Source organism: Dipodomys spectabilis, unplaced genomic scaffold (assembly GCF_019054845.1).
Source record: "Dipodomys spectabilis isolate Male_0828 unplaced genomic scaffold, ASM1905484v1 ptg000019l, whole genome shotgun sequence".
Classification (NCBI taxonomy): domain Eukaryota; kingdom Metazoa; phylum Chordata; class Mammalia; order Rodentia; family Heteromyidae; genus Dipodomys; species Dipodomys spectabilis.
In genome coordinates this window covers 14,874,029-14,901,561 of record NW_024870696.1, presented here as the reverse complement: position 1 = coordinate 14,901,561, position 27,533 = coordinate 14,874,029, and the positions used below count along the sequence as shown (strand labels likewise).

Genomic DNA, 27,533 nt, shown 5'->3' with positions numbered 1-27,533 from the left:
TCAAGGCTAGCGCTCTACCACTTGAGCCACAGCGCCACTTCCGGCTTTTTTCTTTTTTTTTTATGTGGTGCTGAGGAATCGAACCCAGGGCCTCATGCATGCAAGGCAAGCGCTCTACCACTGAGCCACCTTCCCAGCCCCCTCAACTTGTTCTAATCTACTAGCAAGATTTTAGGTATTTGGGTTATTAGGGTTTTTTCTTTTAAAATTTCATTTTTTTCAGGATGTCTATATCTTTTACATTGTCTAGTTCATTTGTTTGTTGTAATTCTGTCACCTGTTCGTTTTAATTACTCCACTTTTATCATTCTTGTCATTCTTTGGAGTACATTGTTTGAAATTTAATCCACTTCACTTTCATTTAGTTGTGAAATTGTTGGCATCTGAAGGAGACATGTTTCCTTAGTTTTTTTTTCGTTTTACTAGTATTTCTATGTTGGTATTTATACATTTGCATGCAAGGTTTTGGGTTGGGGGAGATTGTAATCTCATAGGATCTTTTGGTTGGAAATGTCCTAGTGTTGGGATACAATTGAGTAGTGACAGGGTTGTGGTGAATTCTTATTGCTATCCTGGGAGAGGTCATGGTTCAGTAGTCAAAGATTTGGCCACCCTCATTAAGTGCTGGGTCCAATGTGCTATTCAGGGAGAAGAAGCGTAGCTTGGAGGAAGTCAGATAATATACACCCTGAGATTACAACAGTTCCTAGTAATGACAAATCATCACTACTGTTCCAGTATGTTGAAATACAGAAGCAAAGTGTGTGTATGTGTGTGCGCGCGCGCGTGCATGCACGTGTGTGAAAAAGAAGACCTTTAATAATAAGCATGGTAATGGAATGGTGAGTGGGGGATAGGCCTATTATTGTCACAAGGTATGTGCTATTAGAAGACTAGGAAAAGGTAGCAGCTACAGTTACTAGAAGGTGGTGGTAGGGTAATGACAGTTAAAAATAGGTAGAAAAGTCTAGGTAATGATATACTGGGAAAGAGAAGCAAAAGAGAATAAAAGATAAACCAACTAATAAAAACAAGTAAACAAAAATGATCTGGCAATCCAGTTATCTACAAATTACATAGCTAACAAAGGATTGTGGGTGGATACATAGCAATAGATGAAGTACAGTGAGAAAGCTGCTCAACTTGCAGACAGAAGGGTTCAATTGGGAGAGTGATTGGAGCAGGAAGGAAAATCTTGAGGCTGAATATTTTTGTAATTTAAAAATATTTTTATTAAATAGCTGTATAAAGGGCTTTCAATTCCAGAAGTAAGGTTATGAACACAATGCATCATGATTAATGTCATCTCTCTGGTGTTCTTCCTCATCTTTTCCCATCCTATCTCTACCCTCAAGTTATGCAGTTTAATTTTACGTAGTGTATATCAAATATAATGGTAAAAACTTTCAGATGCTATTCCCTCGTTGGAGGGAATAGCTCATTGGGGGCATGTCTTTGAAGGGTGGTGGGTTTTTTTTGTTTTTTGCCCACTGCTGTATATTGTGCTTTGCTGTAGCAATAGATGCAAATGACCAGAAACTGAAATTTCTGAAAGCATGAAGCAAAATAAACTTTTTCTCCTTTTACATTGTTTCTCTTAGCTTTCCATCACTGTGGCAAACTATGTAACAACCAAAATTTTTCTTATGTTTGTGTCACACTCAGTTTTACCCTTTAGAAACCTTTTGACTCTCCAGAAGGCCCTCTGGTCTTCCACAGTTGGAAGAGAGGTAGGTGCTTGAGTTCTTGGCTAGCGAAGGCTGTCTCTAGATAGTACAGCTCTTAATTTCCAGTTCCCTTTTGCACTCCTAAAAATTTCACTTCTAAAATTCTCCTGAATTTAGATTATTGCACTTTCTGAGTTTTCCTTAACTAGTTGTTTGCTTTCCTATATCCAGGATGCAGATAGCATTTTTTCCTTTGGATCCTTTTTGACCATGGGTTTGTAACTTAAATCAATTGACACTTTGGTGTATTTATATTGTCTTCCCTACTAAGAGACAAAATTGTAAACCTAAATTTTAAACTACGCTATATAAGAAGTATAAACCATGTTTTCCTTTGTGTTCTGATGCCTTCTAGGATGAGATTCCTACTGGAATGCCATGCCTGGAATCAGTGACCACAGGTGATGATATTTGGGATGAGAACTGGTTACCACTGCGGGCTAGAATGGGAAAAGGTGACGCTGCTGTCCCCCATCTGTTCACCTCAAGCCTTGCTGGAAAGGAACAGTACTCATCATGTGAAGAAATACCACAGAAGGTTGGATCCTAAGAATAACAGCAGATCAATACTGGGAAAAAGAAAATTCATATTTAATTGGCCTTGAGAAAGCTATGAGGATTCGTCAGGCTATAATTAAAAAGAATTTATGAAAGTTTTTTAAGTGGCAGTAGTAAAGGCTAGAATAAAGACTATTTGAATAGTTGACATTTTAAGTGTTAATGATTTCTATTTTTATCATTGACCTCTAGTCAGAGCTTTAGCAATTTAATTATTTTCTCTAATTTTATTTTTGTTGGATTATTCTTGGAGTTTCTGTAGTCAGGATAGTTGCTAATTGTACCTAACTGTATGACTGAAATTTAACTTACTTTCCTACAGTTATAAGAAAGAAGAAATAGGCCTTAGAAATGTTCCTTAGTATTTATCTGTACCTTTTAAGTGTTAGATAATCATAAAAAAAGCATCTAGGCAGAAAAGTGGTAGTAAACCCTGTATTTATTTTTATGAGATTAGACTCAAGGGCTTAAGATATTGGGTACAGTAAGGCAATGAGAAAAGTCACATTACCTTCCATGCACAAGTCATTCTGTTCTAGGCTGGGGAATCACTGTTACTTGTTTATTGTTGCATATTTTTTTCTTTCTTTAGGACTGGTGTTTTTCTCCATCTGAAGATGTATGGGATGGTTCGGGGCAACATTCAGGCCTTGTTAATGGAATGAATATAGAAATTCAGAAAGCAGAAGGGCTGGCTGCTCAAGAAAAAAATACTGGCACAGCCAGAATTGAAATGGTAAATATGTAGTGAGTGTTACTGTGATGGTTTTCAGAGTAAACATGATGGCTCTTAGCATTTGGGTAGGATACTGATACATAAAATACATAATGGGATTTAAATTAATTTTAATATAGTTTGTCTCCTTCAGAAGATAGTGTTAGACCCAGAACTAAAAAGTTGATTAAACTCACATAGGGATAAATAGGTTCCTCCCATAACTTAGGTATCTTCCTCAGTATAGACCAGTACCATACTGTTTTGGCAGAAAGCATTAACCATGGCAAAAATCCATTTGTTTCTCAAATATATAAGGAACATCTTGAAACCAGCAGAACAGCTTATACCATTTCCTCTCTAGATCATTTAATTATGGCTAAGTAGCTTTCATGATCATTTCTGTGATCTGACTGCCCCTCACTGATGTATTGTATTTGCATATATTGTAATGTGAACATTATTATGAACGTTATTATGTTGAGAAGAGCTTGATCTGAACATCTAGCTTTTTGAAAGTTTTATTATATGAAAATATTTGTGTTTGGTGTAAGGAAACAAAAAAGACTTAATTCATGTCACTTTCTTTGCTCCATTTTGTAACAAACTTAAAAGGGTCCTTTGGATTCTTCCACACTGCCTAAACTGGAGGAACTCTACATCTCTCTTAGCCCATCACAGCTATCAACAGAAGGGATCCAGTTTGAAACTAGACACATTAAGACTCAACCAAAATACAGTCAGTTGTCCACACAGTTGTCCAATTCAACTCCTGCAATGGATGACTCTCCAGAAAAATTCTCTCCATCTGGTAGGTTTACATATAATTGTGTGCTCACACTTGACAAATACATTGTAGCTGTGTTGCTAAAAATCTTCACTTAACCTTTCTCGGAACATTTCTTGAAAGATTGCTGACATTAACAAACATTTGTCCTAAGACCTATCTTTTGTTGTTGTTGTTGGCTTTTTTTTTTTTTTTTTTGGTCTGTCATGGGCCTTGAATTCTGGGGTCTGGGTGCTGTCCCTGAGCGCTTCAGCTCAAGGTAAGCACTCTACCGCTTGAGCCACAGAGCCACTTCTGATTTTCTGGTGGTTAATCGGAGACTTTCCTTTCTGGGCTGGCTTTGAACCACAATCCTCAGATCTCAGCCTCCTGAGTAGCTAGGATTATAGGCGTGAGCCACTACTGTTTTTATAGCTGGTTTCACATTTATATAGAGTAAAATGTGCCCATTTTCAAATGGTTCTCAACAAGTGCATAGCTCATAGCATTTTCAGCAACCTGAAAAGTGCCCTTGCACCTCTTTGTAGTCGGTCCCCCACCTATTTACTGGCCTCTGAACCTGTCACTGCCTAGAATCATGTAAATACTTTTTATGTCTGGCTTCTTTCATTTACCAAAATGTTATGATCTCATTTATCTGTAACTAAATTTTCTGGACCATATAATAACTGTTTTCTAAAATGGCCTTATAATTCACATTTCTTCAGTCAGAAGTAAAAGTTCCAGTTGGTCCACATTCCAGCCACCAGATGGTATTTTTGATCTATTTTAATTTTGGCAGAAGCAGTATTATAATTTGTATTTTTGTTTACTATGATATTGACAATCTTTTTGTGGACTTGCCATTCATATCTTTGTTTATTACTTTCCAATAACAATCTTTCATGTACTTGCCATTCATCTTTACTCCTTATTACCTTCCAATAATATACTTTTCTCCATCCCAGATGTCAATCATTACTTTTTTATAATTATTGATTTCTAAGTAACTTCATTGTGATCAAAGAAAAAATTCTCTCATACCCTTTTAATTGTTGAATTTAATAGCCTAGAGTAGGTTCTTTTTTTTTTTTTTAATTGTCGGGTGTGGGGCTTGAATTCTGGGCCTGGGCATTGCCACTCAGCTCTTCAGCTCAAGTCAAGCACTCTTAACACTAGAGCCACAACACCACTTCTGGTTTTCTGAGTGGTTTATCGGAGATAAGAGTCTCACAGACTTTCCTTTCCTGGGTTGGCTTTGAACCACAATCCTCAGATCTCAGCCTCCAGAGTAGCTAGGATTACAGGCGTGAGCCACCAGCGCTCAGCAGGTTCTATTTTTTTTAATTACTTCATGCTCTATAGAACAATGTACAAACTGAAAATGGGTAGATCGATCAATTGATAGTGTTGTATTCTATATAACTTTTGCTCATGTATTAAAGATGTAATTGTTGAACTTTCCCATTATAGTGGATTGTCAGTTTTCTAAGGTTTTGCTTCAAATATTTTGAAGCTTTATTAGGACTTTTCACCCTCTTGGTAGTACCCTGCTTTGATTATATTTCATTTTTCCTATCTGCATCAATAGATTTTTGTATAAATGACATGCAGTTTGGTCTCGATTGGTTTGATTCTTTGTGGATTTTTTTTTTTTGCCAGTCCTAGGGCTTGGACGCTGTCCTTGAGCTACTATTTGCTCAAGGCTAGCATTCTACTACTAAGCCACTGTGCCATTTCTGGCTTTTTCTGAGATTAATTAGATTCTCACAGACTTCCCTATCTGGGCTGGCTTCCAACTGTAGTCCTCAAATCTCAGCTTCCTGAGTAGCTAGGATTAGAGGTGTGAGCCACAACTGCCCAGATTCTTTGTGTTTTTTTTTTTTTTAAATTAGGCTCTACTGGGACAGACTTTTTAGTCTGGGTACTAACTGCTGTTTCTCAGGATACTGGTTGGGATTTGATGTCACATGTATGACCATGTCATTTCCACTGTAGTAGGTGAGAATTCAAAACGGTTGGGGCTTGATGCAAGTTCTTATAATTGTTTTTCCCACTATTTTGAGGTGGTACCCTATGCTGGCCTGAGCAGTTTTTTGCACAGGAAGCAGATCACTGCTCAGTCTTAAGTGTAAGATCTCTTGCTATAGGTCCCCCGCTCTTTGCCCTCTATAGCTGCTCTTTCCTGGAGCTTTATACTCACAAATTCTAGATAGCTGTCCTCCCTGAATATTGAACTTTGTCTTCTGAGGAAGGCCTCACACTCAGCCTGCACTTCTTTTCCTGAACATTCTTTCTAGGAGTAAGTGAAGGTGCCTCTAATTTGTTTCCCTTCTCTTAGGCATTACTGTCCTCCACTTGTCTTAAGTTGCTCCATACAATCCTTCCAGGTTCCTAGTTCTGTAGGGGGAGAGAATATATACAATTCCTGTTCAACCTGGCTGAACGTAGGCATTTTGGCCATTTGTCTTTGCTTCCATTCATTCAGATAGATAGATACCTTTTAAAATATGAACTCATCTAGTATCTCTTATAAAACTACATTTTTTCATTAGAAATATCTCCTTTTCTCTCTGTGAGCATTAGTTTTGTACTTTAGAATTTCATTAACAAATGGAACAAATCCTGAACATAACTGAACATAAAAAACTATAAAGGATTGCACTATGCCTACTTCTGCTTTAAAATTGGTTTTTTTTTGGGGGGGGGTCCGGTTGTGGGGCCTGAACTCTGGGCCTGGGCGCTGTCCCTCAGCTCTTCAGCTCAAGGCTAGCACTCTTACCACTTGAGCCACAGCGCCACTTCTGGCTTTTTCTTTTTCTGCTTATGTGGTGCTGAGGAATCGAACCCAGGTTCGATGCGAGGCAAGCACTCTACCACTGAGCCACCTTCCCAGCCCTGCTCTAAAGTTTTGAAATCTGTTTTTAAGATTGACAGCAGTGCCCATCTTTGTTTGCCATGGCACTGTTGCTGAATCTTTTAAAGCAGGTACCCTCCTCTCCCCTCTCCCCCCCCCCCCAAGTCTGGCTCAATCAAAGTCATTATCCTCCTGCTTCAGCTTGGGTTTTTCCTCCAAGGATTTGGGATTACAGGAATGTACCACTATGCCAAGCTAATATAAGAAGCATGTTATCTTAGATGAAGAACTACTTTCCTCCTCCTCCTCTCACTGTGGTGGCAGGCACACAGACCAGCTACTTCACCTTCTAAGAATGTATAACATCCTCTTCCTTGGTCATTTCTACATTACACACTAATGTGTGTGGTATGGTGATAATTTAATGTGATGACTGGTTCTTGTTAGTACACAGTCTAGTATGATTTTGTTCTTATTGAGAGAGACTTTTCATTGGAACCACTGGCAATAAGAAATGCCTAGGGGATACCATTTTTCTCAGTGCTGAAAGAACTTACTGGATATGAATTTATTACAATTCTGAAATACTCTTCTGATTCATGTTTCTTTTTGTTGCCTGGTTTCTGGCTCAGCCTCTCTGCTTGGCTATTGGTTGCTATCACCACCTAACAGATGGTGGCTGTACGACATGTTGGTAAAGACTGATTTGAAAACCTCTTGAAAAGATTCCTGTTTTCTCTCATTTTTAGTGGAGAGCTCTCCAGGGAGCATAAAGAATGAAGATTTTTCTAGTAATGATGCTGTCACTGTGTTCAAGGACAAGAGTCAAGGTGGCATAGACCAGCTCTCTCTGATTTTGTCTCCCACGCACCAGATTTCTCAGAAGCTCTACATTCCTCGAAGCACAGCCACTGCTGCCTTAGGAGCTGCTGCCCGGCTGGCTACATCCACGAGCCTCTTGCACTGGTACCCTAGTATGAAAGGGTGGCAGCATGCGGGGCAGGGCAGGGAGGCGGCTGGAGAGAAATAGCATTTGTAGTGAGGTTTTGTCTTCTAGTTTAAGTTTGCTGTTCACTTAGCTGCGTGGATGTTGATTTTTATTTCATTTTCATGATTTTATTTCATTGTGTATGATTTTGTTCACCTTTATTTTTAATGCAACAGTTCAAAGGAGTTTTTGTTTCTATAAATGTTTCTTGTACATATCATCACTGATAAATGAAAACCGAAAATCTGATGTTTTGTGATCCATATTTAGCAAGACAAAAGTATTCTTACCTATCTCCAGAAAGAGAATGTTTGAATCTTTAAAATGTTTGAATCTTTAAAATCTTAGGTTTTCTATCATAGAGCACCATTTATTTCAACCAAACTATGTAACTATGTCAACTAAACCTGTCCATGTACTTTGTACCCCCATTCCTAAAAATTAAGAAAGGCTATTTTTCAGAATAAATACCTGAGACATAGTTGAGTCATGTCTAAAATTCCTTGCTTGTCACTTTTTATGGTACAAGGGTTTTGAACTAATGACCACAGGTACTCTACTACTTGAGGTATGCCTCCAGCTTGTGTTATTTAGATTGGGTCTATTTTTTTGTGTGTGGGGCTGGCCTTGCACCACAATCCTGTCTATGCTTCCTGTGCAGCGGGGACTAACAAACAATAAAACCATCTTGATTGAGATTGGTGTCCCATTTTTTGCTTGGCTGACCTCATACTAATTCTCCTGATCTCTGCCTACCAAGTAGCTGAGATTGCAGGCATACCCCACTATGCCCAGCAGCAGTAGTATTCTTTAAGCATTTAGACTTTTGTTGTTGGTGGTGGTGGTAGGGCTTGAACTCTGGGCCTGGGTGTGTTCCTCAGCCCTTCAGTTCAAGACTAGCACTCTACCATTTGAGCCACAACACCGCTTTTCTGAATGGTTTATTGGAGAATAAGAGTCTTAATGACTTTCCTTTAGGCTGCCTTTGAACTGCAATCCTCAGATCTCAGCCTCCTGAGTAGCTAGGATTACAGGCATGAGCCACCAGCGCCTGCCTGGCTTTAGACATGTTCTTATAGTGTGCAAAAGACTGACAAATCAAAGACAAGTAAAACTGAGGGACGTTTTTGTGCTAAAATGCCAGACTTATCCCCAAATTTTAATAAAGATTATTTCTAGTATAGAATCATTTCTTACTGTGCACAGGAGGCTCTGACCTAGAGGATTGCAGTTCAAGGCCAGTTAGCCAGCCAGAATCCAGAACAGATGTGGGCAAGCCCCAGAAACTGGCATGGAGAAAATAAAATTGCTAACATGTTGCATATAATGTGACATGCCTGGTTTCCTTTTTGTAAAATGAGAATACTGCTTGTTATACACATGCCAAGAAAGAAAATGGGATAGCAATAAATATAGAAGCACACTTGCCAAAGCAAGTTAAGTAATCATAAAGCCAAACCCCAAATCCTTGATTTTCTTCTTAATCCTTAGAATGTTTAAGCTCTAAACTCCAGATTTACTTTTCAGTCTAATATATAAATATAAGAATGATGATACACTGACAAAAGACTATAAAGTATCCGGATATAGCACTAATAGTTGTTCCAACAGTTTCAGTGGGCTCCCATTGGGGATTTTTATTATTTGTCAAACACTGTTATTAGAGAATGGTATGGTCATTAAAGGGTTAAATACCATATGCAATATTCATGAGATGAAATGCTGTTTTTCATGTTTAAATAACGCCTTTTGAAATTCCTCTTTAAAGTAGAATTTCAAGCTTGAGCCACTATGTTCAGAGGAGATCAGGCGTGTTCAGGGTGGTATGGCCATAGACAGAGCCACTATGTTCAATTTGGCCTAAATCTGACAATTGAATTTATAACCTGACAGGAACTAATTGTATATTCTGAAAGTTAGAAATTAGGAAATAACTCCACTCGGGCTTTCCAGGCTCCTATTCTTTTGCAAATTGTTGGGTAGAGAATCTTAGAGCCATCTCAAATTGGTGAGTGGTTAGCTCGCAACATCTTAAGTTAGAATTAAGAATGAACCTTTGACAGACATATATATTTTTATTACTTGGCTTTGACTATGTGAACCTGCTTACCTATTTTGTCCCTAGTGTGGGCATTGTTTGGTAATTAACTCACCCAAAACATCAAATTTAGTAGGCTATCTGAAAATAATATTTCTGTATAAGGCCAGGAATGAGTGTACAGAAGAAACCACCTGTAATCCCAGATCTCAGTAATTGAGGCAGGAGGATTGAGAGTTACAGGCCAGCTTCAGCTACATAATGAGAATATCTGAAAAAAGGGAGGGAGGGAAGTATGTAGATGCCCTGTGGTTTACATACAGTTACATTTTATTGTCTAAAAATGGATTGACACCTACCCTTTAAACATGTGTGAAAGAGCACTTAGTATTGAAAATCCTCAGGAATGCTGGCTAGGAAATGAGAGCCTGAGAGAGAGGGAGCAGGGTAAGAACATAGAGGAATATCCTGGTTCTTGACCCTTATAAATGTTAGCCACTCAGGTTGCACAATTCCAGTAGCCCACAGTCAAGACTAATACTCTCCCGTTTCCCTCAGAACCTCACATCCATGATGCCAGCTGCCAGTTTCAAGGCATAGAAATGACCAAAGTCTTCTGCCTGCATTTAACCTATTCTTAACCTTGAAACTTAGAACTGTAGAGTTTTGATGAGGAAAGGTGAAGGCTGAAAGTTTTGCTTGCCTAAAGTCAGAGTTTGACTCTCTGTATCTGTTGACTCCTATCCAAGGACCTTTTCCACAGCAAAATAGGGCAACTCCATCTTGTATGCTTGAAATGATATGTGCCAAAGATACGGATCTAATAGTTTAGTCCAAAAAAATAGATTTGACAGTGGACAACTTTTGTAAATCAACCCTCCTCACCAATGCCAAAGACCTTCCGTGCTTGAATATGGATAGAATAATTAAAATAACAGCCAACAGTGAAGAAGAGGGCAATACCATGAGGAATGAAGCCAGCATCTTAGAGAAATCTCTCTGAAGTTTCCTGCTAACATTGATGTTACTTAATACATCTTTGCTAATGTATTTTCTATGTTTTCAGAATTAATACTTCTCAATGCCACAGATGGCATGCACTGTGTCTTATTCTTAAATTTCTAGGAGCCATCACACATTGAAAATACTTCATTTCCTAGATCACAATGAGATCTAGACCTTTTCTAAGATGTTAACCGAAGTAATAAATTCTGCCCATCTACATTGCATTTAAGCCCATTCCTAACATATGTTTAATGTAGTCTGTCACTAGAAAGCCTAGCAAGTTTTTGGTATTACTCACCTCCCAGCACCACAATACTTTAAACACTTTTAAACATCACAGAAAGACTTATCTGCCTAGTTGAGGACTTCTCCCATATTTAGTATTATAATTGACACTTATAATTGACTTCTGGGCTCCTTTTTCATGAACTGGTACACTGGCCATACATCAAAACCAAGTATTCATATTTCCTTGGTTATAAGCATAACTTTCCTTTCTGAAATGGAAAAGTAGGAACTTTACTGTCCTGGAGTAGGAGAGAAAAATTGAGAGAGGGGCAACACATTTCATATTTTAAGTCATAGAGCATCTGCTTAGGTAGAGAAAATGTGCTTTGTAGCAACCTTCTTTGCGAAAATTTTCACTTTCAAAAACAACTCCAAGGGGCTGGGAATGTGCTTTAGTGGTAGACTGCTTCCCTACCATGCATGAAGCCCTGGGTTCAATTCCTCAATACCACATAAACAGAAAAAGCTGGAAGTGGCGTTGTGGCTCAAGTGGTAGACTGCTAGCCTTGAGCAAAAGCAGCTCAGGGACTGGGCCCAGGACCTGAGTTCAAGCCCCAGGACTGGCCAAAAACAACAAAAAAACCTCCAAGAAATTAAATGAAGTTTATCCAGCTTCTACCTGGAACTGTTATCTAGTTGTCATTACCCATACTCCTGAGGCTCAGCCAAGTCAGAAACAAGAGAAAAAATAGTTTACATCAAAAGCCAAATTTGTTGTATCAAATGTCATGTAATTATCAGTATCTGCATGATATACTGGCTTGGCTTTGGGTCTTTTCAGATTGAGTCATCAACATATTGTAAGAACCCATTTGTGACACAGTTTCAATATAAAATTCCATTCCCAAAGGTCATCTGTTGAAAATGTCATTCTCCAGCTGTTGGTGCAACCAAGGAGCTTAGTATTTGTGGTATTAGCATCAATGTAATCCATTGATGAGTCACAGTGGAATGGGCTATTATGAGGAAGCAGGTCACTGTGAGCATGCCTTTGATGAATGATGTATCTTGTCTTCCTGTTCCTTTCTCTCTTGAGCTTCTGGAATAGCTCCAGTGCCAGGGGAAGAGACATGGCTTGCTGTCAGACTTCTATGCCAGCCTATATCACCTGTGGCTTATTGCAGGGGCTTTGGGCCAATAAGCCACCAGCAATGTGGATCTTGGTTCTACCTCAGGAGGTTGTGGGCTCAGAGTGTGGTAAGTATATGGACACATTGATATCAAGACAAGAAAGGATGAGCTGTCTCTTGATCCTTCTCTGAGGAGAATGTGATTCGTGAATTTAATGTGCATGAGCTCTACCGTCAAGCCAAGAAGTGGAGACTAGGTCCCTGAGGAAGAGGAGCCTGTGGCTTCCACTCCCATCACAGTGCCATTTAGAGAAAGCAAAAGGGACAAGTAGGTTCTCTTCAGTGGCTTTGCATCCTCTCCTATCAATTCCTGGCACCTTGGAGTCTGAGTTCCTGTAGTAACCACAAGTCTTGGCCTAAGGCCTTTTTATTTGTTTTTGTTTGGCCATGCTTGGGTAGGGAAGGGGCTATTTCTGATTTTAAAAAGGCTTATGGGGGAACTTGTTAAGGACTCTACTTGAAGGCCTGCCCCACTGTATCAAGGCCTGGGATCCATGGTAGAAGAGGAAATGAGTTCCAAGTTAGGTCAGTGTGTAAAAGCTATCCACCACTCAGGATATCACCAGTCTGTGGTTTGTTACTCCTAGTGGAGTAACAGAAAACCAGAAGTGGTGTTGTGGCTCAAGTGGTAGAGCACTAGCCTTGAGCTGAAGAACTCAGGGACAGCACCGAGGCCCAGAGTTCAGGCCCCACGACTACCCCCCCCCCCCAGAAAAAATGGGATTGTAAAAAATAAATATATATGACAGAAACCTGGAAATAGTCTGCCCACACTAACTGCCCAAAGCCCAGTAGAATTCTGAAGCTCAGCAAGAGTGCCTCAAAAAGTTGATTTGAGAAAGGGTAAAATTATCATAAAATCCTGCCTCGGCACCAGAGAGATTTAATATCAACAGACTACTCTTGCTAGGTGCTGTCTTGTCTCTGAATAATACAATAGGGTAATTTGAACTCAGGTTATGAACACATCCAAGCATGAAATGTAAAAGTAAGTGCAGGTATAGAGAAAATAAGCAGCCTACTTAGAAACTCTGGAAAGATAGGTACAAGAAAAGCAGATTAGGAAGTGCCCAGATAACATTGCACACCTACATCAAGAATTTCCACAAGTTATGATCTCACAGAATAAATAGTACCAGAAACTGTTAGTGTGGGAGAATGCTCTGAGAATTTAAAGCAGGCATTGAAAGGAAATTCAATGGTCTTGGAAACAAAAATACTCTTCACAGAGTAGAAACAATTTTAAAAATTCTTCAGCTACAAAATGTACTCAGTGAAATAAAATGCAATAGGAAGCATCAATGGTAAGATAGAGAAAACAGAAAAATTCAATTAAGGACAGGTTCTTAGTACCCAGTCAGTTAAAGGAGAAAAATGAAGACTTAAGTTCACAGGAACTTTGGGGGCAGAATATTCATATTTTCAAGAAAACTTTAAAAATGCCAGAGGGTTAAAAGATTATTCAAAAGGAATAATAAACTTGGAGGATGCAAGTATCCAGGTGTTGGACGATCAGAGGTCACCATCCAAACCCCCAAGATAGAATGAAGCTCTTAAAAGATGAAAAGATTCCCAAAGCTCTAAAACAAAAGGAACAAATACCACATGTAGCATTGCACCTGACAGCAGACTGCTCAGCAGAAACTTTACAGGCCAGAAGAGTGTCATGACATTTGTAACTGTCGACAGAATACTGTACCCAGAATCACTAATCTTTAGAAATGAAAGAATGATAAAGTTGTTCCCAGACAAAAGCTGAGTATCTCTGTCAGACTTGTTCTACAAAAAAATTATTATAAGTTATTCAAACTTTAGTATGAAGACCAATTCAAAACATTAAAGAATTGCATTAATATGTCATTAGACAGTATAGAATGATGTTAAGTGAGTAACAGAAAATGCTGGAAACCACAAATATTTGTCGTTCAAACATTTCTAAGCAACCAAGAAGAAATTAAAAAAAGGAATTTTTTTGTGCTGTCCTGGTTTTGATCTCAGGGCCTGGGCACTGTCCCTGAGGTTTTTTGCTCAACACTAGCATTCTACCTCTTGAGCCACAATTCCACAATTACTTGGAGATGAAAGGCTCAATGTACTTTCTTACCCAGATCAGACTTGAACCATGATCCTCAATTCCTAATTTCAACCCATAATAAAAAAATAAAATTGAAGATTTTAAAAATAAAAAAAATATATAAGTCCCTAAACCATAAAATTACTAGAACAAGCCAGGCGCCAGTGGCTCATGCCTGTAATCCTTAGCTACTCAGGAGGCTGAAATCTGAGGATCGCAGTTCAAAGCCAACCCAGGCAGGAAAGTCCATGAGACTCTTATCTCCAATAAACCACTAGAAAATTGGAAGTGGCTCAAGCGGTAGAGCGCTCACCTTGAGCTGTGAAGAGCGCAGGGACAGCGCCCAAGCCCAGAGTTCAAACTCCACGACCCCCCCCCCCCCCAAAAAAAAAACTAGAACACAGGAAAAACATTCATTCTCTTGAATAGCTGGGATTACAAGTTTAAACCACTGGCATCCAACTGAAATTTTCTTGAACCAAATGAAGATGCAGGGACAACATAACAAACAGGATACTTTATACCACTCAATCATTAAAAAAAAAAAAAAAGCAGAAAGGGGCTGGGAAGGTGGCTCAGAGGTAGAGCGCTTGCCTTGCATGCCTGAGGCTCTGGGTTCGATTTCTCAGCACCACATAAGCAGGAAAAGCTGGAAGTGGTGCTGTGGCTCAAGTGGTAGAGTACTAACCTTGAGCTGAAGAGCTGAGAGACAGTACCCTGGCCCAGAGTTCAGGCCCCACGACTGACAAAAAAACCAACAAACAACCAAAAAAAGGCAGAAAAATCTCAACCTGTTACTACATCTCAAGGAACTAGAAAGACAAAAACAAACCAAAAATTAGAAGGAAAAAAAATACCAAAAAATAAAGGAAATACAGACTAAATTTCTTAAATAGCTGACTCATCAAAAAGATGCGAGATAGACCTTTAAAAGACTAATGAAAAAATTGACATCATAGAAATACAAATGATCAAGGATGACCTAGAATTCCTGTATATATTCACTTGAGCAGATCAATAACAATGAGGATGAGTCACTAACAGTCTCCTAGCTGGTCACCAGTGGTTCATGCCTGTAATCCTAGCTACTCAGGAGGCCAAGATCTGTGGATAGTGGTTCTAAGCCAGCTCAGGCAGGAATGTCTGTGAGACTCTTGTCTCCAATAAACTTAGAAAGCTACAAGTGGTACTGTGACTCAAGTGGTAGCGCATTAGCCTTGAGCTCAGGGACAGCACACAGGACCTGAGTTCAAGACCCACCACTGACAAAAAGTGTCCCAAAGAAAATTTCAAGACCCACAACCAGCAGGCTTTACTGCTGGATCCTACTAGTCATTCAAAGAACAACTATCAATTCTTGTTATTTAAAGAGAAAAAAAAAACCCAGGAATACTTCACCATATTTTTTTTTTCTGGGGGAGGGCGGGGGGCTGGTCGTGGGGCCTGAACTCGGCCTGGGCGCTGTCCCTCAGCTCTTCACCTCAAGGCTAGCGCTCTACCACTTGAGCCACAGCGCCACTGCCGGCTTTTTTCTTTTTGCTTATGTGGTGCTGAGGAATCGAACCCAGGGCCTCATGCATGCAAGGCAAGCGCACTACCACTGAGCCACCTTCCCAGCCCCTCCACACATATTTTTTTTTTTTTTTTGTCGGTTGTGGGGCCTGAACTCAATTCCTGGGTGCTGTCCCTCAACTCTACCACTTGAGCCACAGTGCCACTTCCGGCTTTTTCTGCTTATGTGGTGCTGAGGAATCAAACCCAGGGCCTCATGCATGCAAGGCAAACACTCTACCACTGAGCCACCTTCCCAGCCCTCCACACATATTTTCAAGTCTAGAATTACTCTGATATTAAAACTAGATAAGAACATACAGTGGGGAAGGGGGTAAGGACAGAAGAGAGCAGACTGCAGACCAATATTCTTGAAGAACATAGACACATGGACCCTCCACAAAATACTAGCAAAATGAATCTAACAACACATAAAATATATATATATACACATATATATATATATATATATAATTCAGTGAAATTCAGTTTGTCCCATGAAAAACAAAAAAAGCACAAAAGATTATTCACCATCATTGAGTGAGAACATGTAAGGGCGTGAGCATGGTTCAATATACATGATCACTAGAACACAGAAGAAATAACCAATGTTGGTCCATTCAGTTGATGTAAAAATGGCATTTGATAAAATTCAGCAATACTTTATGATAATGCTGAACAAATTAGGCCTACAAAGAATGTAAGCATAATCAAGGCCATTTATAATAAGCCAACAGCTAACATCTTGCATAGGAGAAGACAATGATGTCCATTTTTATTCAATATAGGTCTTAAAATCCTATCCAGAGAAATTAGGCAAGACAAAGTAGTAGTGGGTATTCAAAGTGTGCAAATGAAATAAAATTTCACTTTGAAGATATGATCTCATATACAGAAAATCCTCAAAACCACAAATTTTTAAAAGAATGATTTCAAGCCAGGCGCTAGTGGCTCATGCCTATTAATCCTACCTACTCAGGAGGTGGAGATCTGAGGATTGCAGTTCAAAGCCAGCCAGGGCAGGAATGTCCATGAGACGCATCTCCAGTTAACCACCAGAAAATCAGAAGTAGTGCCGTGCTCAAGTGGTAAGTGTTTACCTTGAGCTGAAGAGCTGAGGGACAGTGCCCAGGCCCAGAGTTCAAGACTCACAACTAACAAAATGATTTCAGCAAAGTTGCAGGATCCAAAAATCAACATAAAATGGGTAGCACTGCTACATGCTAATAAAGTATCTAGAAGAGAAATAAAGCAATCCTATTTAAAATAGCTACAAAAAAAATCTAGGAATGAATTGAACCAACAGGTGATAGATCACAACAAAAATTTTAAAACATTTGAAAAAGAAACTAAAGAGGACACACACGTGGAAAGACAACCATGCTTACACATCGAAAGAACCAGTGTTCTGTCACCAAAGAGTGGAAGATTCAGTGCCATCCAGACAATCAACCCATATCAAAATCATCTTCACAGAACTAGAAAAAAATCTTAAATTTAAATAGAGCTACAAAAACATGACTAGTGAAAGCCATTTTGAACAAAAGCATACTACCAAATCAAAATGGAAGTCCAAAATAGCTTGTATTAGCATCAGACAGACATACAGACCCATACATCTGTAGCTAACTAGTTTTTGACAAAGATGCTAAGAACACACGAGAATTATTTTAAATGTATAGTGGTAGGGAACTTAGCTATCTACATGTAGAAAGATAAAAATTGGATCCCTAACTTCAATTCAAAGTTGAAGACTTACAAATGTAAATGCCCAAACCATAAAATTACTAGAACATAGGGAAAACACTTCAGGATATTGAAATGGGATTTTTTTTTTTTTTTTTGTCCTTTGTGGGGCTTGAACTCTGGGCCTGGACGCTGTCCCTCAGCTCTTCAGCTCAAGGCGAGCGCTCTACCACTTGAGCCACAGCACCACTTATGACTTTTTCTGTTTATGTGGTGCTGAGGAATCAAACCCGGACCTCATGTATGCAAGGCAAGCACTCTACCACTGAGCCACCTTCCCAGTCCAGGAAAACATTTTTTAAGACTCCAAAGCTCTGGATACAAAATTAAAAATAGACAATGGGATTACATAAAAGGATTCTACACAGCAAAGGAAACAAATTAGATTGTGGAGACAACCTATAGAAAGGGAGGAAATATTTGCAAACTATTCATCTAACAATAGGTTGAATGTATAAAAAAAAACTCCAAAGACTCAAGAGGAAATTATAAAAGTACCCTAATAACCCAATTTTAAAATGGACAATACTAAATACACATTTCTGAAAAGATCTATGCATGGCCAACAACTATATGAAAAATGCCCAGCAATATCGTCAAAGAAATGCAAAAGCACAGGAAGGCCAGGTGCCGGAGGATCTGGAGAATTGAGTTTTAAAGCCAGCTTGGTAGTGTTTTGTGCCCAAGAAAAACTCCATTTCTCAAATAACCAACAAGAAGCAGGAGATGTGGCTCAATTGCTAGGGTGATAGTTAAGAGAGCAAGCTGATCAAGTGGGGCCTCGCAGTTAAAATGCTGGTTCTGTCAATAAACAGCAAAACAAAAATTACCTCCAGTTGGAATGGTTTTTACCAAAAAAAAGACTAAAGATGACTGGTGCTAGTGACAATGTGAAGAAACGTAAGCAACCTGGTGCACTGCTGATGGGAATGTAAATTACAGAAAACATGGAGCTTCTTCAAAAAGGGAAAACCAGAGTGACCATATAATCCAGCAATCGCACTCCTAATACCTTCAGAGCAAATCAGAGACAGCTGCACTGCCAGGCTCTCTGTAGCACTACTCACCATGGCTCAGAAACAGAAATAACCAAATGTCTACTGTGTCCATCACTTGACAAGTGGGTAAACAAAAATGATACATATACACACATACAGATATGGAACATATACACAAAATACGGGGCATATAAACAAAGCGAAGTGCATATGGAGTGCATTTTAGTCCGTACTGCTGGAGGCTGAAGTAGGGAGACTGCTTGAGCCTTCAAGGTGGAGATCAGTCTGGACAAAATAAGTGAAATTTCATCTCAAGGGAAGAAGAGAGAGAAGGGAACGGGGGGGGGGGGTGGAGAGAAAAGGAAGAGAATAAGAGAAAAAAGGAAAAGAAGGAAAAAAAACATACAAGAGTTGCTTCCGTAGAAGTTGACAGAGCGCTCAATATGGCTACCAAAGGATACGGCTCGGTGGGGATGGGAAGGGGCCAGGTGGAAGTTGATCACTGGGTACTGAGTTGCAGTGAGAGAGGAGCAAGATCTTGTGGCTGTCACAGAGTCAGGTGACAATATGCATTATACTGGAGAGGAGCTGTGGCTCAAAGTGGTAGAGAACTAGCCTTGAGTGGAAAAAACTCAGGGACAGTGCCCAAGCCAAGTTCAAGCCCCACGGAAGACCCCCCCCCAAAAAAAAAAGCGGGGCTGGGAAGGTGGCTCAGTGGTAGAGCACTTGCCTTGCCTTGCATGCATTGAGGCCCTGGGTTCGATTCCTCAGTACCACATAAGCAGAAAAAGCTAGAAGTGGCACTCTGGCTCAAGTGGTAGAGTGCTAGCCTTGAGCTGAAGAGCTGAGGGACAGTGCCCAGGCCCAGGGTTCAGGCCCCACAACTAAACCCCCCCTTCAAAAAAAAAAAGTATTTAGTCAGGTACTGGTGGCTCATGCCTGTAATCCTAGCTACTCAGGAGGCAGAGATTTGAGGATTGTGGTTCAAAGCCAGCCCAGTCAGGAAAGTCCGTGAGACTCCTATCCTCAATAAACTATTCAGAAAAAGCTAGAAGTGGCACTGTGGCTCAAATGGTAGAGGAGCTAGCCTTCAGCACACAGAGACTCAGGGACAGTGCCCATACCCTAAGTTCAAGTCCCACGACCAGCAGAAAAACAAAAACAGAAAAAACATACTGGGAGAGAGTGAGAACAGAAGACACTGTATGAAAGGAAATGTACTAGCCAGGCGCCAGTGGCTCACGCCTGTAATCCTAGCTACTTAGGAGGCTGAGATATGAGGATCGCAGTTCAAAGCCAGCCCAGGCAGGAAAGTCCATGAAACTCTTATCTCCAATAAACCACCAGAAAACTGGAAATGGTGTTGTAGCTCAAGTGGTAGAGCACTAGCTATCCTTGAGCTGAAGAGCTGAGAGACAGCCCAGGCCCAGAGTTCAAGCCCCATGACCCACCAAAAAAAAGGAAATATACTCATGTAATTAATTGTAATTTCCCTTTACATCACCTTTATAATAAAGTAAATGAATTTTTTAAAAAAGTGCATAAAAGGAAAAATGCATTATGCATTCCAAAACACAAAAGAAGGGATTTTCAAAGTTTTACCATAAAAAAGTGGTAAAAAGGAGATAAATGTGTATAATCTGATTTAAACATGCAGTATACACACTATTATGCAGTACCCCCCATTAATACGTGCAGTTTTGTGTTAAGTATGAAAACAAATCTGAGAGGAGTAGCTCGTGTTGACAACACCTGCTTACCCAATCCCAGTAGAGCCAAAAAGAAAGAATCATTACCACGGCCGCCGCGAAAGCAGTTCGCAAGTTTAACCTTGCCCTTTCCTCCACGGGGAACTTTAAGAAACTTCCTCGGCTGTGGACCACGTAACCCCAGGCATCTGATAATTGCTCTCCTGTGGTTTAATGAGCCGAGGGCCACTGTGCAGAATGAGGAGCCCATGCAGGAGAAAACTACAACCAGGAGAGCCTTACCACCAGAGCTTTAGACTTCAGGGTGGTGGGTCTCAGGGAAGGGGTTGGACGAGAGAACATTTGGCCTTTAGGATGCGGATATTTTCAAACTCCCCGCCTTCCTCCCCGGCCCGCCCCTGACCCACTTTGTCCTGGTTTCACTGTCCAAGTGGAGAAGTGTGGGACCAATCAAATGCTCTGTCCCTCAGACACATTGCTGTGGAAATGAGGTGGAGAATGAATTGCTATGCAGTCATTTTTTAAAAACAAATCCCAAGAAAAGTCTAATGAGGTTTCTACACGCCTTTGCCTGCTCTCTCTCTTATTCTGCTGGTTCCTGGAAGGCCTCAACTGTAGTTAGTGATGAATTAAAGTAGCTCTTGCCCAGGACAGTGTGACCCGGACCCCCTGGCCAGTGCCCTTGGCATGCCAGGCCACTCTTTTCAAAGAGAATATGAAATCAATTGTGGAAGTAAGGAGCCGTGGCTCTCGGGCTCTGTCTTGCCTTCAGTGATTCCACTGCATTTTCAGTGCATAGGTGGAGACAGAATGGTTAAATTGTTACTGTGCAAGGGAACAATGGTTCAGTCCAAACCCTAGAACAGACTGATTCTATCAAACTAAATCAAGAACACCTGGACTCTATCAGAAAAAGCCATATCATGACCAATGGAACACACCACCCTCAGGAGTAATGTGAACCCCTCACCTGGAGGGGGCAGGACACGGGGCTATGGTGTCACACAGTGACTATGTATCCAGGATAGACAGGTGTCCCCAGGGCTACTGTTCAGATCAATTCCTTTCTCGACTTAAATTTACTGTCTGGACCCAGGAATCCTGGAATCAATGCTGCACCTTGAACCAGTATTATACGCTGAGCTAGCTCTGTTTAGCGTTGGTTTCCTTTTGACCTCATTTCCTTCCTCACTAGCTCTGTGAGGTTCCTTCCTCTACCTTATCCCATTACCTTCAGTGACTCTCTTTGCATTGGTATCAGATCTCAATTCTCTTTGAACCCTCCAGCAGCTTTAAATCTTTCTAAGCTTTCTGTAGCCTTATTGTGAAATATAAGGTTAAGAATAAAAGAAAGTGTGTGTCAGTTGGCTCATGCCTACGAAGCAAAATTAGTAGTACTTGGCAAATGGACCCAATGAAGTTGATAGCTTGTGAATCTGTTATTCAATAAGCATAGGCATTGTGGGAAGACACAGATGTGTCTTAAGTTTTTATGGTTCCCAAACAATGAAAAGGACTGGGTAGCACATGGAAATGGTGGTTTTGTAATAGGGTCACCAAGGGGGTCACGCCATTGTGCATAGGGCAAAAATCTGTTATAGCCATGTGCCAGTGGCTCATGCCTGTAATCCTAGCTACTCAGAAGGCTGAGATCAGAGGATTGCGGGTCAAAACCAGCCCAGGCAGGAAAGTCTATGAGACCCAACTCCAAAAAGAAGCCAGAAGTGGCTCTGAGGCTCAAGTGGTAGAGTGCTAGCCTTGAGCACAGAGGCTCAGGGACAGTGTTCAGGCCCTGAGTTCAGGCCCCAGGACTGGCAAAAACAAACAAAAAAAAACCATTCTATTTTATAAAACTCACAGTAAATCTTTGCCTATGTGGTAGAAGAATGCCAGCAAGGGAGATTCAAGAATTTAGACACAGGACAATAAGATCCAGGTTGCAGTATCTCAGGATTTCTCTACTTAATTATTCTTTGGCTCAGACTTGATGAGGGGAATATTTCATCAAAGCTGTATTTGTTTTTAAACTTGTTTACAAAAGTCAAATGGAGTTACTTTTCAAAAGCTGGGGTTTGCTTTTTCCATGCTGCTAGGTGGCGCTGTAGGACAAGATCTTTGCTGCTGAGCGGGCTTCTATGATGAATTTGGTGTTTCATGAGCATTGCAGGGAATGGAGCTTAAGCTCACTTCATCCAGCCCCTTCTTTATTTTTGAAAAAAAAAAATAACCAACTCAAGTGAATTCTTTGGAAGTTTGCTTTTGCCCTTCAGGCAACTAGCCAGAAAATGCCCTTCTTAAATGACTCTAAAACTACTGAAACCCCTAATCACATTGGAAGCTACACACCATAGATGCCATTTTTAATGCTCCACTAAAAAAGTTCTAAGGACAAAAAGAACATGGCCTTTGCATATGAGCTCATGGGATTGAACCCAGCACAAGAAAGGAACGGACAAAAGGACAGAGAAGGGAAGGGGGAGAGACAGGAGAAGAAAAAGAGGAGGGAGAGGAGGGAGAGGAGAGAGAGAGGAGAGGCAGAGGAAAAAAAGGAAAGAGAAGGAAGAAAAGAAAGAAGGCAGGAAGGACAGACGGAAGAGAAAAAGGGGGTAGATTAGTTAGGACCCAGGGCATGTGGACAGCAGCATGGCCTGGTTTGGGGGGAGAGGGGAATGTGAATGATAGAACATTATTTCAAAAGAGATTCCAGCAGGAAACACAACATGCTGCGCAGCTCTGTATCAGCTCCATCTAGCTCAAATTTCAATAACCGTCCTAGGATTCTGGGGAGGGGTTGTGCAGAACTAATGAGGAATTAACAACCAATCAGAATGACAAGGGGATAAAGTCAACGTCCAGACACCTACTTATTAATAGAGGAGCTAATTAGAGCACACCTTAGAATATAAAACCCCCTAGACTCAGCCACCTAGGTAGAGAGCAGCAGCAGCTGGCCATAGACTGAGACACTTCCGAATGAAGTTCTTTCCACTCACCTTTGGTTGTCGGTGCATCTTACTGATTTAACTCCTGAGACAAGAATCCAAGAAACAACATTGGCAGAGGCAGCACAGATGCTTCATCGCTAGCACCTCTTCCCAAGTAGCTCCCACCTTCCACCCCAGCTTGGCTTCCTCTGACAGCTGCATCTTCTCAAAGAGGGAATTTGGGGGCTCCACCGGGGCTTGAACTTAGGGGCCTATACTTGCCTGCAGGTGCTCTACCACTTGAGCTACACCTCCAGCAAAAAATGTATTTTCAAAATTACTTCTCGCCCCTACACTTCCCTGACCTCCTTTTCCCTCTAACTTCTAACACACAGACGAACTTCTTTTCATGGTCTCCAGCAGAATCTAAACTCCGAAGCACAAAGAATGTTGTCTACTTTGTGCATTCTTGTATCCTGAGGTGCTAGAACAAAGCGCTTGGCACACAATGCATCGAGGCTCTTGCCTAGCTGATCAAAGGGAATTGGGCCTAACTGACCAACACCACTGCAAAAGCCACATTTCCTTATATCCTTTAACCACTCTCCCTACCCCTACTAGCTGTTTCCTACTCTGAGAATCCTCAAGAGGAATCCAATGTGAATACTAAGCAGGAGCCTTGAGAGGCCCGTGTGCTGCAACCTCTCCGTGACCCTGTGTGGGCTTCAGCAGCAGTGAATTACAGCGAGGAAGCCTGTGGCCTCATCTCCACTGACGCCAACAGGAAAGTGGAGCTCAGGAGCAGATTGGCAGCTGAGAAGTCATCTCCCCCAGAAAGCCCCAGGAGGGGGAAAAATCATTAGAACTCTGATAATAATGTTTACTCAATAGCTCTGTATTGACCCACCTTATTTCTGAACTATTGAATCTTCCTGAATGATAGATTAGAGCAATATTGTCTGTATAGGTTGTGTGTGTGTGTATTGGAGCTTAAACTCAGGGCCTGGGTATTGTCCCTTAGCTTTCTTCTTCAAGGCTGATGCTCGACCACGCGAGCCACAGTTCTGCTTCTGGCCTTTAGATGGTTACTTTGGAGATCAGAGTCTCACAGACTTTCCTGCCTGGGCTAGCTTCCAACCTCGATCCTCAGCTATGTGAGCCATCAGCCCCTGGGAAGCAATTGCTCCTTAATACTAGAACGCACAAAAAGCAGGGGAAAATATCTTGGGGAAAGAAGGTTTTCAAAACCTCTGTTTCTTCTTTCCCCCTCATTTCAGCACAGCCTTCACGTGTATTCACTGGTTGCTAATGTGGAAGACTGACATTATCCACTTCAGCGATTTTTTTTTTCTGTACCAGGGGTTGAACTCCTGGCCTCATGCTTGGTAGGCAGGAACTTAACTGCTGAGCCACCCCTCTGAATGGGGGTGGGAAGGGGCCAGGGACATGACATATCCAAGGCCCGACCTCTAGTAAGACTTATTTCCTCCAGCGAGTCCTACCACCTACTCAGCCTCTCTCATTGGTTTCCTTGGCTGCCTGTGGCTATCCTCCGTAGAGCTTCTATCTTCCCAGCAGCTTAGGATTCAGCTTTGCACACTGCACTCAGGCTGCTGCCTGGCCAGGCTACACGGAGCTTCATTTGATGGCTCAGTGGAAGCCTCCATCGCCTTGTCGCTCTTGCCTTCCACATGCCTGCATTATATGGACAATGCCAAGGCCTGGCACCCATCTAAGTAGTGGCCCCCTTAGACCATGGCTGCAGGAGCTTGAGTGCCTATGTGAGTGAGTCTGGTAACAACACTTTCCCAGGTGTCCCTGGGTGAGCACAGAACCCCAAAAGCTGTCTCCTATTAATGGGAAGCCTCAAGTCTCACTATAAATTTTACTAAAAGCAGCCGGCAATCCCCATACCACACCTGAATGCTATAGTGTCCTAACATTTCCTCTGCCCAGTTCATTAGTCCATAACTTTAAAATTCAGTCCCCTCATGGTGTCGGATGTGGACGTTATAAGTTGTTATAAACGGCCTCTTCCAAGTCCCAACAAAGGTCTCATTCTCCCTTGAACCCTCATGAGCCTGCCCTTCACTGTTCACATTTCCTGGTGTTTTGTCTTTTGAAGTCCCACTAAGTTCCCATGACAGGATAGTAGGCTTTCTTTAGCTTTCTTCCCCAAATGTTTCCAAGTTCATCCTGCAAAATACCCAAAGGCTTAGGAACTACATGACTGTGTTTAGTCCCAACAACTCTTGTTTTTAATGTCAGCTTTCTATTTTGATAACTTTTGTCTCACAGTGACTATTTGAAGACCTCACATGAGCAACTAAAGGGAAGGAAAGATTGATTTTGCTCATTGTTTCAAAGGGTTGCATCCATGGTTGCTTAACCCAATGCACTTAGTTGGCCAGAACATGGTGGCAGGAACATGCAGAAGAGCTATTCAATCCATAGCAGGTAGGAAGCAGACTGGAACCAGAGATAAGATAGCCCAAGGATTATCTTCCCAGTGATATATTTTCTCTAGCTAGGTCCCACTCCTAAAGTTTCCAAAACCTCTCCAAATAGTGCCATCAGCTGAGGACCTAGACTTCAACACATTAACTTGTGGGAGGCATTTCATATTCAAAGCATAACACAACTCAGATGACTCATGACAACTGATGAATGGATAAAAAGTGGTTAGCCGGCCGGGCGCCGGTGGCTCACACCTGTAATCCTAGCTACTGAGGAGGCTGAGATCTGAGGATCACGGTTCAAAGCCAGCCTGGACAAAGAAAGTCCATAAGACTCTTATCTCCAATAAGTCACTAGAAAACTGGAAGTGGCGCTGTGGCTCAAATGGTAGAGCACTCGCCTTGAGCTGAAGGATAGCACCCAAGCCCAGAGTTCAAGTCCCACGACCCACCAAAAAAAGAAAAAAAAAGTGATATAGCCATACAATGGAATATCATTCAATCTCAAAAATGTGTGAAGCCGGGCACCAGTGGCTCACACCTGTCATCCTAGCTACTCACGTAGCTGAGATCTCAGAATCGCAGTTCAAAGCCAGCCAGGACAGGAAAGTCCCTGAGACTCTTATCTCCAATTAACCAGAAAACCAGAAGTAGTGGTGTGGCTCACGTGATAGAGTGCTCACCTTGAGCTGAAGAGCTCAGGGACAGCACCCAGGCCCAGAGTTCAAGCCTCATGACCGACACACACACACACACACACACACACACACACACACACACACACACACACACACACAAAACAAAAACATGTGAAGTACTGGTTTTTGTTACAACCATATGTAAATGAAGGAAGCCAAAAAGATACATATTGGATCTATATAAAATATCCAGAATAGCCAATCCCATAAGACAAAGTAGAGTAATGCTAGCCAGCACCTGGAGGGAGAGGAAATGGAGGAGCAACCGCTGGTGGATGCAGAATTTCTCCTCCAGATCACAGGATTCTCACTAGTTAGGGGTACAGGTGTGAGATACCAGTACCCAAGCGATTCTGTTATTTTTAATTCATTTAAAAAATAGCCTTTGGATGAAAGCAAAAGCAGGGAGCTGGTATTTCACAGACTCCACAGGAGGCGTAGAAGGAAGATGTACAAACCCACTTTCAAACTTTTGGATATAGCAGGCCTAGATCATCCCAGGGGATCATCAGAAATTGCATAGCTCCATGACGGTTTCCATGCCCTGTCCCCACTTCATTAAAAATGTAAGGCTGGCCCTTTCTGGTTTTGGTGTTCAGGACTTTACAGTTGTTATAGAACAGTATTAAATATCAAAATCAGGAAATTTGAATGTCTCTCATGATAACTCATTAGATCTTATGCCAAGCCTTATTGTCCATACTTTACAGGTAATTGCTATCCAGATTTCTCATTTCACTAAAGACCTCTTTACAAATGATATTGATCCTGATCCTTCTTTTCCCAAATTCATGTCAAAAGTCTCACTGCATCAAGAATCTAGAGGGCCTCAATAAAGGCTGTTCACTTCCCCTTCATTACATCAATGGATGTCTGCCCCTCCAAACCTTCAGCAATGAAGTTTCCTAACAGTAGCTTTAAAACATGAAATATGAAAAAATAAAGAATAATATTGTTAATAAAAAAGGAAGTAGAAATCTCCATCACTGACGGGCTTATATAAGTCCATGGCTCACAGCCTCGTTCTTGGCAAATATTACAACATGAAATCTCCTGGGTTTTCCCAAGGACAGTGGGTTCCAGAAAGAAGACGGATGACTGGTGACGGGAGCCCTGAGGAGTGCATCAATCTCACTCTGTGATTTACGGCCTCTTTGCCTCAGTAATGACTCCACCATTTGGTCCAGACCACCAGAGGCTGTGTGCAGCACTTTAGCAGAAGGACAGGCATGTACCCTCCAAATCTATCTTGGGCTCATCAGGCTCACTGAGCTCACGAATCACCTCTCTTCCCTTCAAAGTCAC

General features: G+C 41.3%; 1 protein-coding gene across 5 annotated transcripts in view; it reads left to right on the top strand.

Annotated features, from left to right (window-relative positions):
* Tdrd5 (tudor domain containing 5) overlaps nucleotides 1-8,309 on the top strand; it is a 44,805-nt gene extending 36,496 nt beyond the window's left edge. For 4 of the 5 annotated variants that reach the window (XM_042674677.1, XM_042674679.1, XM_042674676.1 and 1 more), the window contains 4 exons: nucleotides 2,083-2,265; nucleotides 2,878-3,021; nucleotides 3,616-3,811; nucleotides 7,373-8,309. In XM_042674677.1, the coding sequence (XP_042530611.1) occupies nucleotides 2,083-2,265; nucleotides 2,878-3,021; nucleotides 3,616-3,811; nucleotides 7,373-7,653 (804 nt within the window). In that variant the 3' untranslated portion in view covers nucleotides 7,654-8,309. The remainder of the gene's footprint in view (nucleotides 1-2,082; nucleotides 2,266-2,877; nucleotides 3,022-3,615; nucleotides 3,812-7,372) is intronic. The other variant, XM_042674678.1, reaches the window with a different exon arrangement.
* Nucleotides 8,310-27,533: the final 19,224 nt, after the last annotated feature.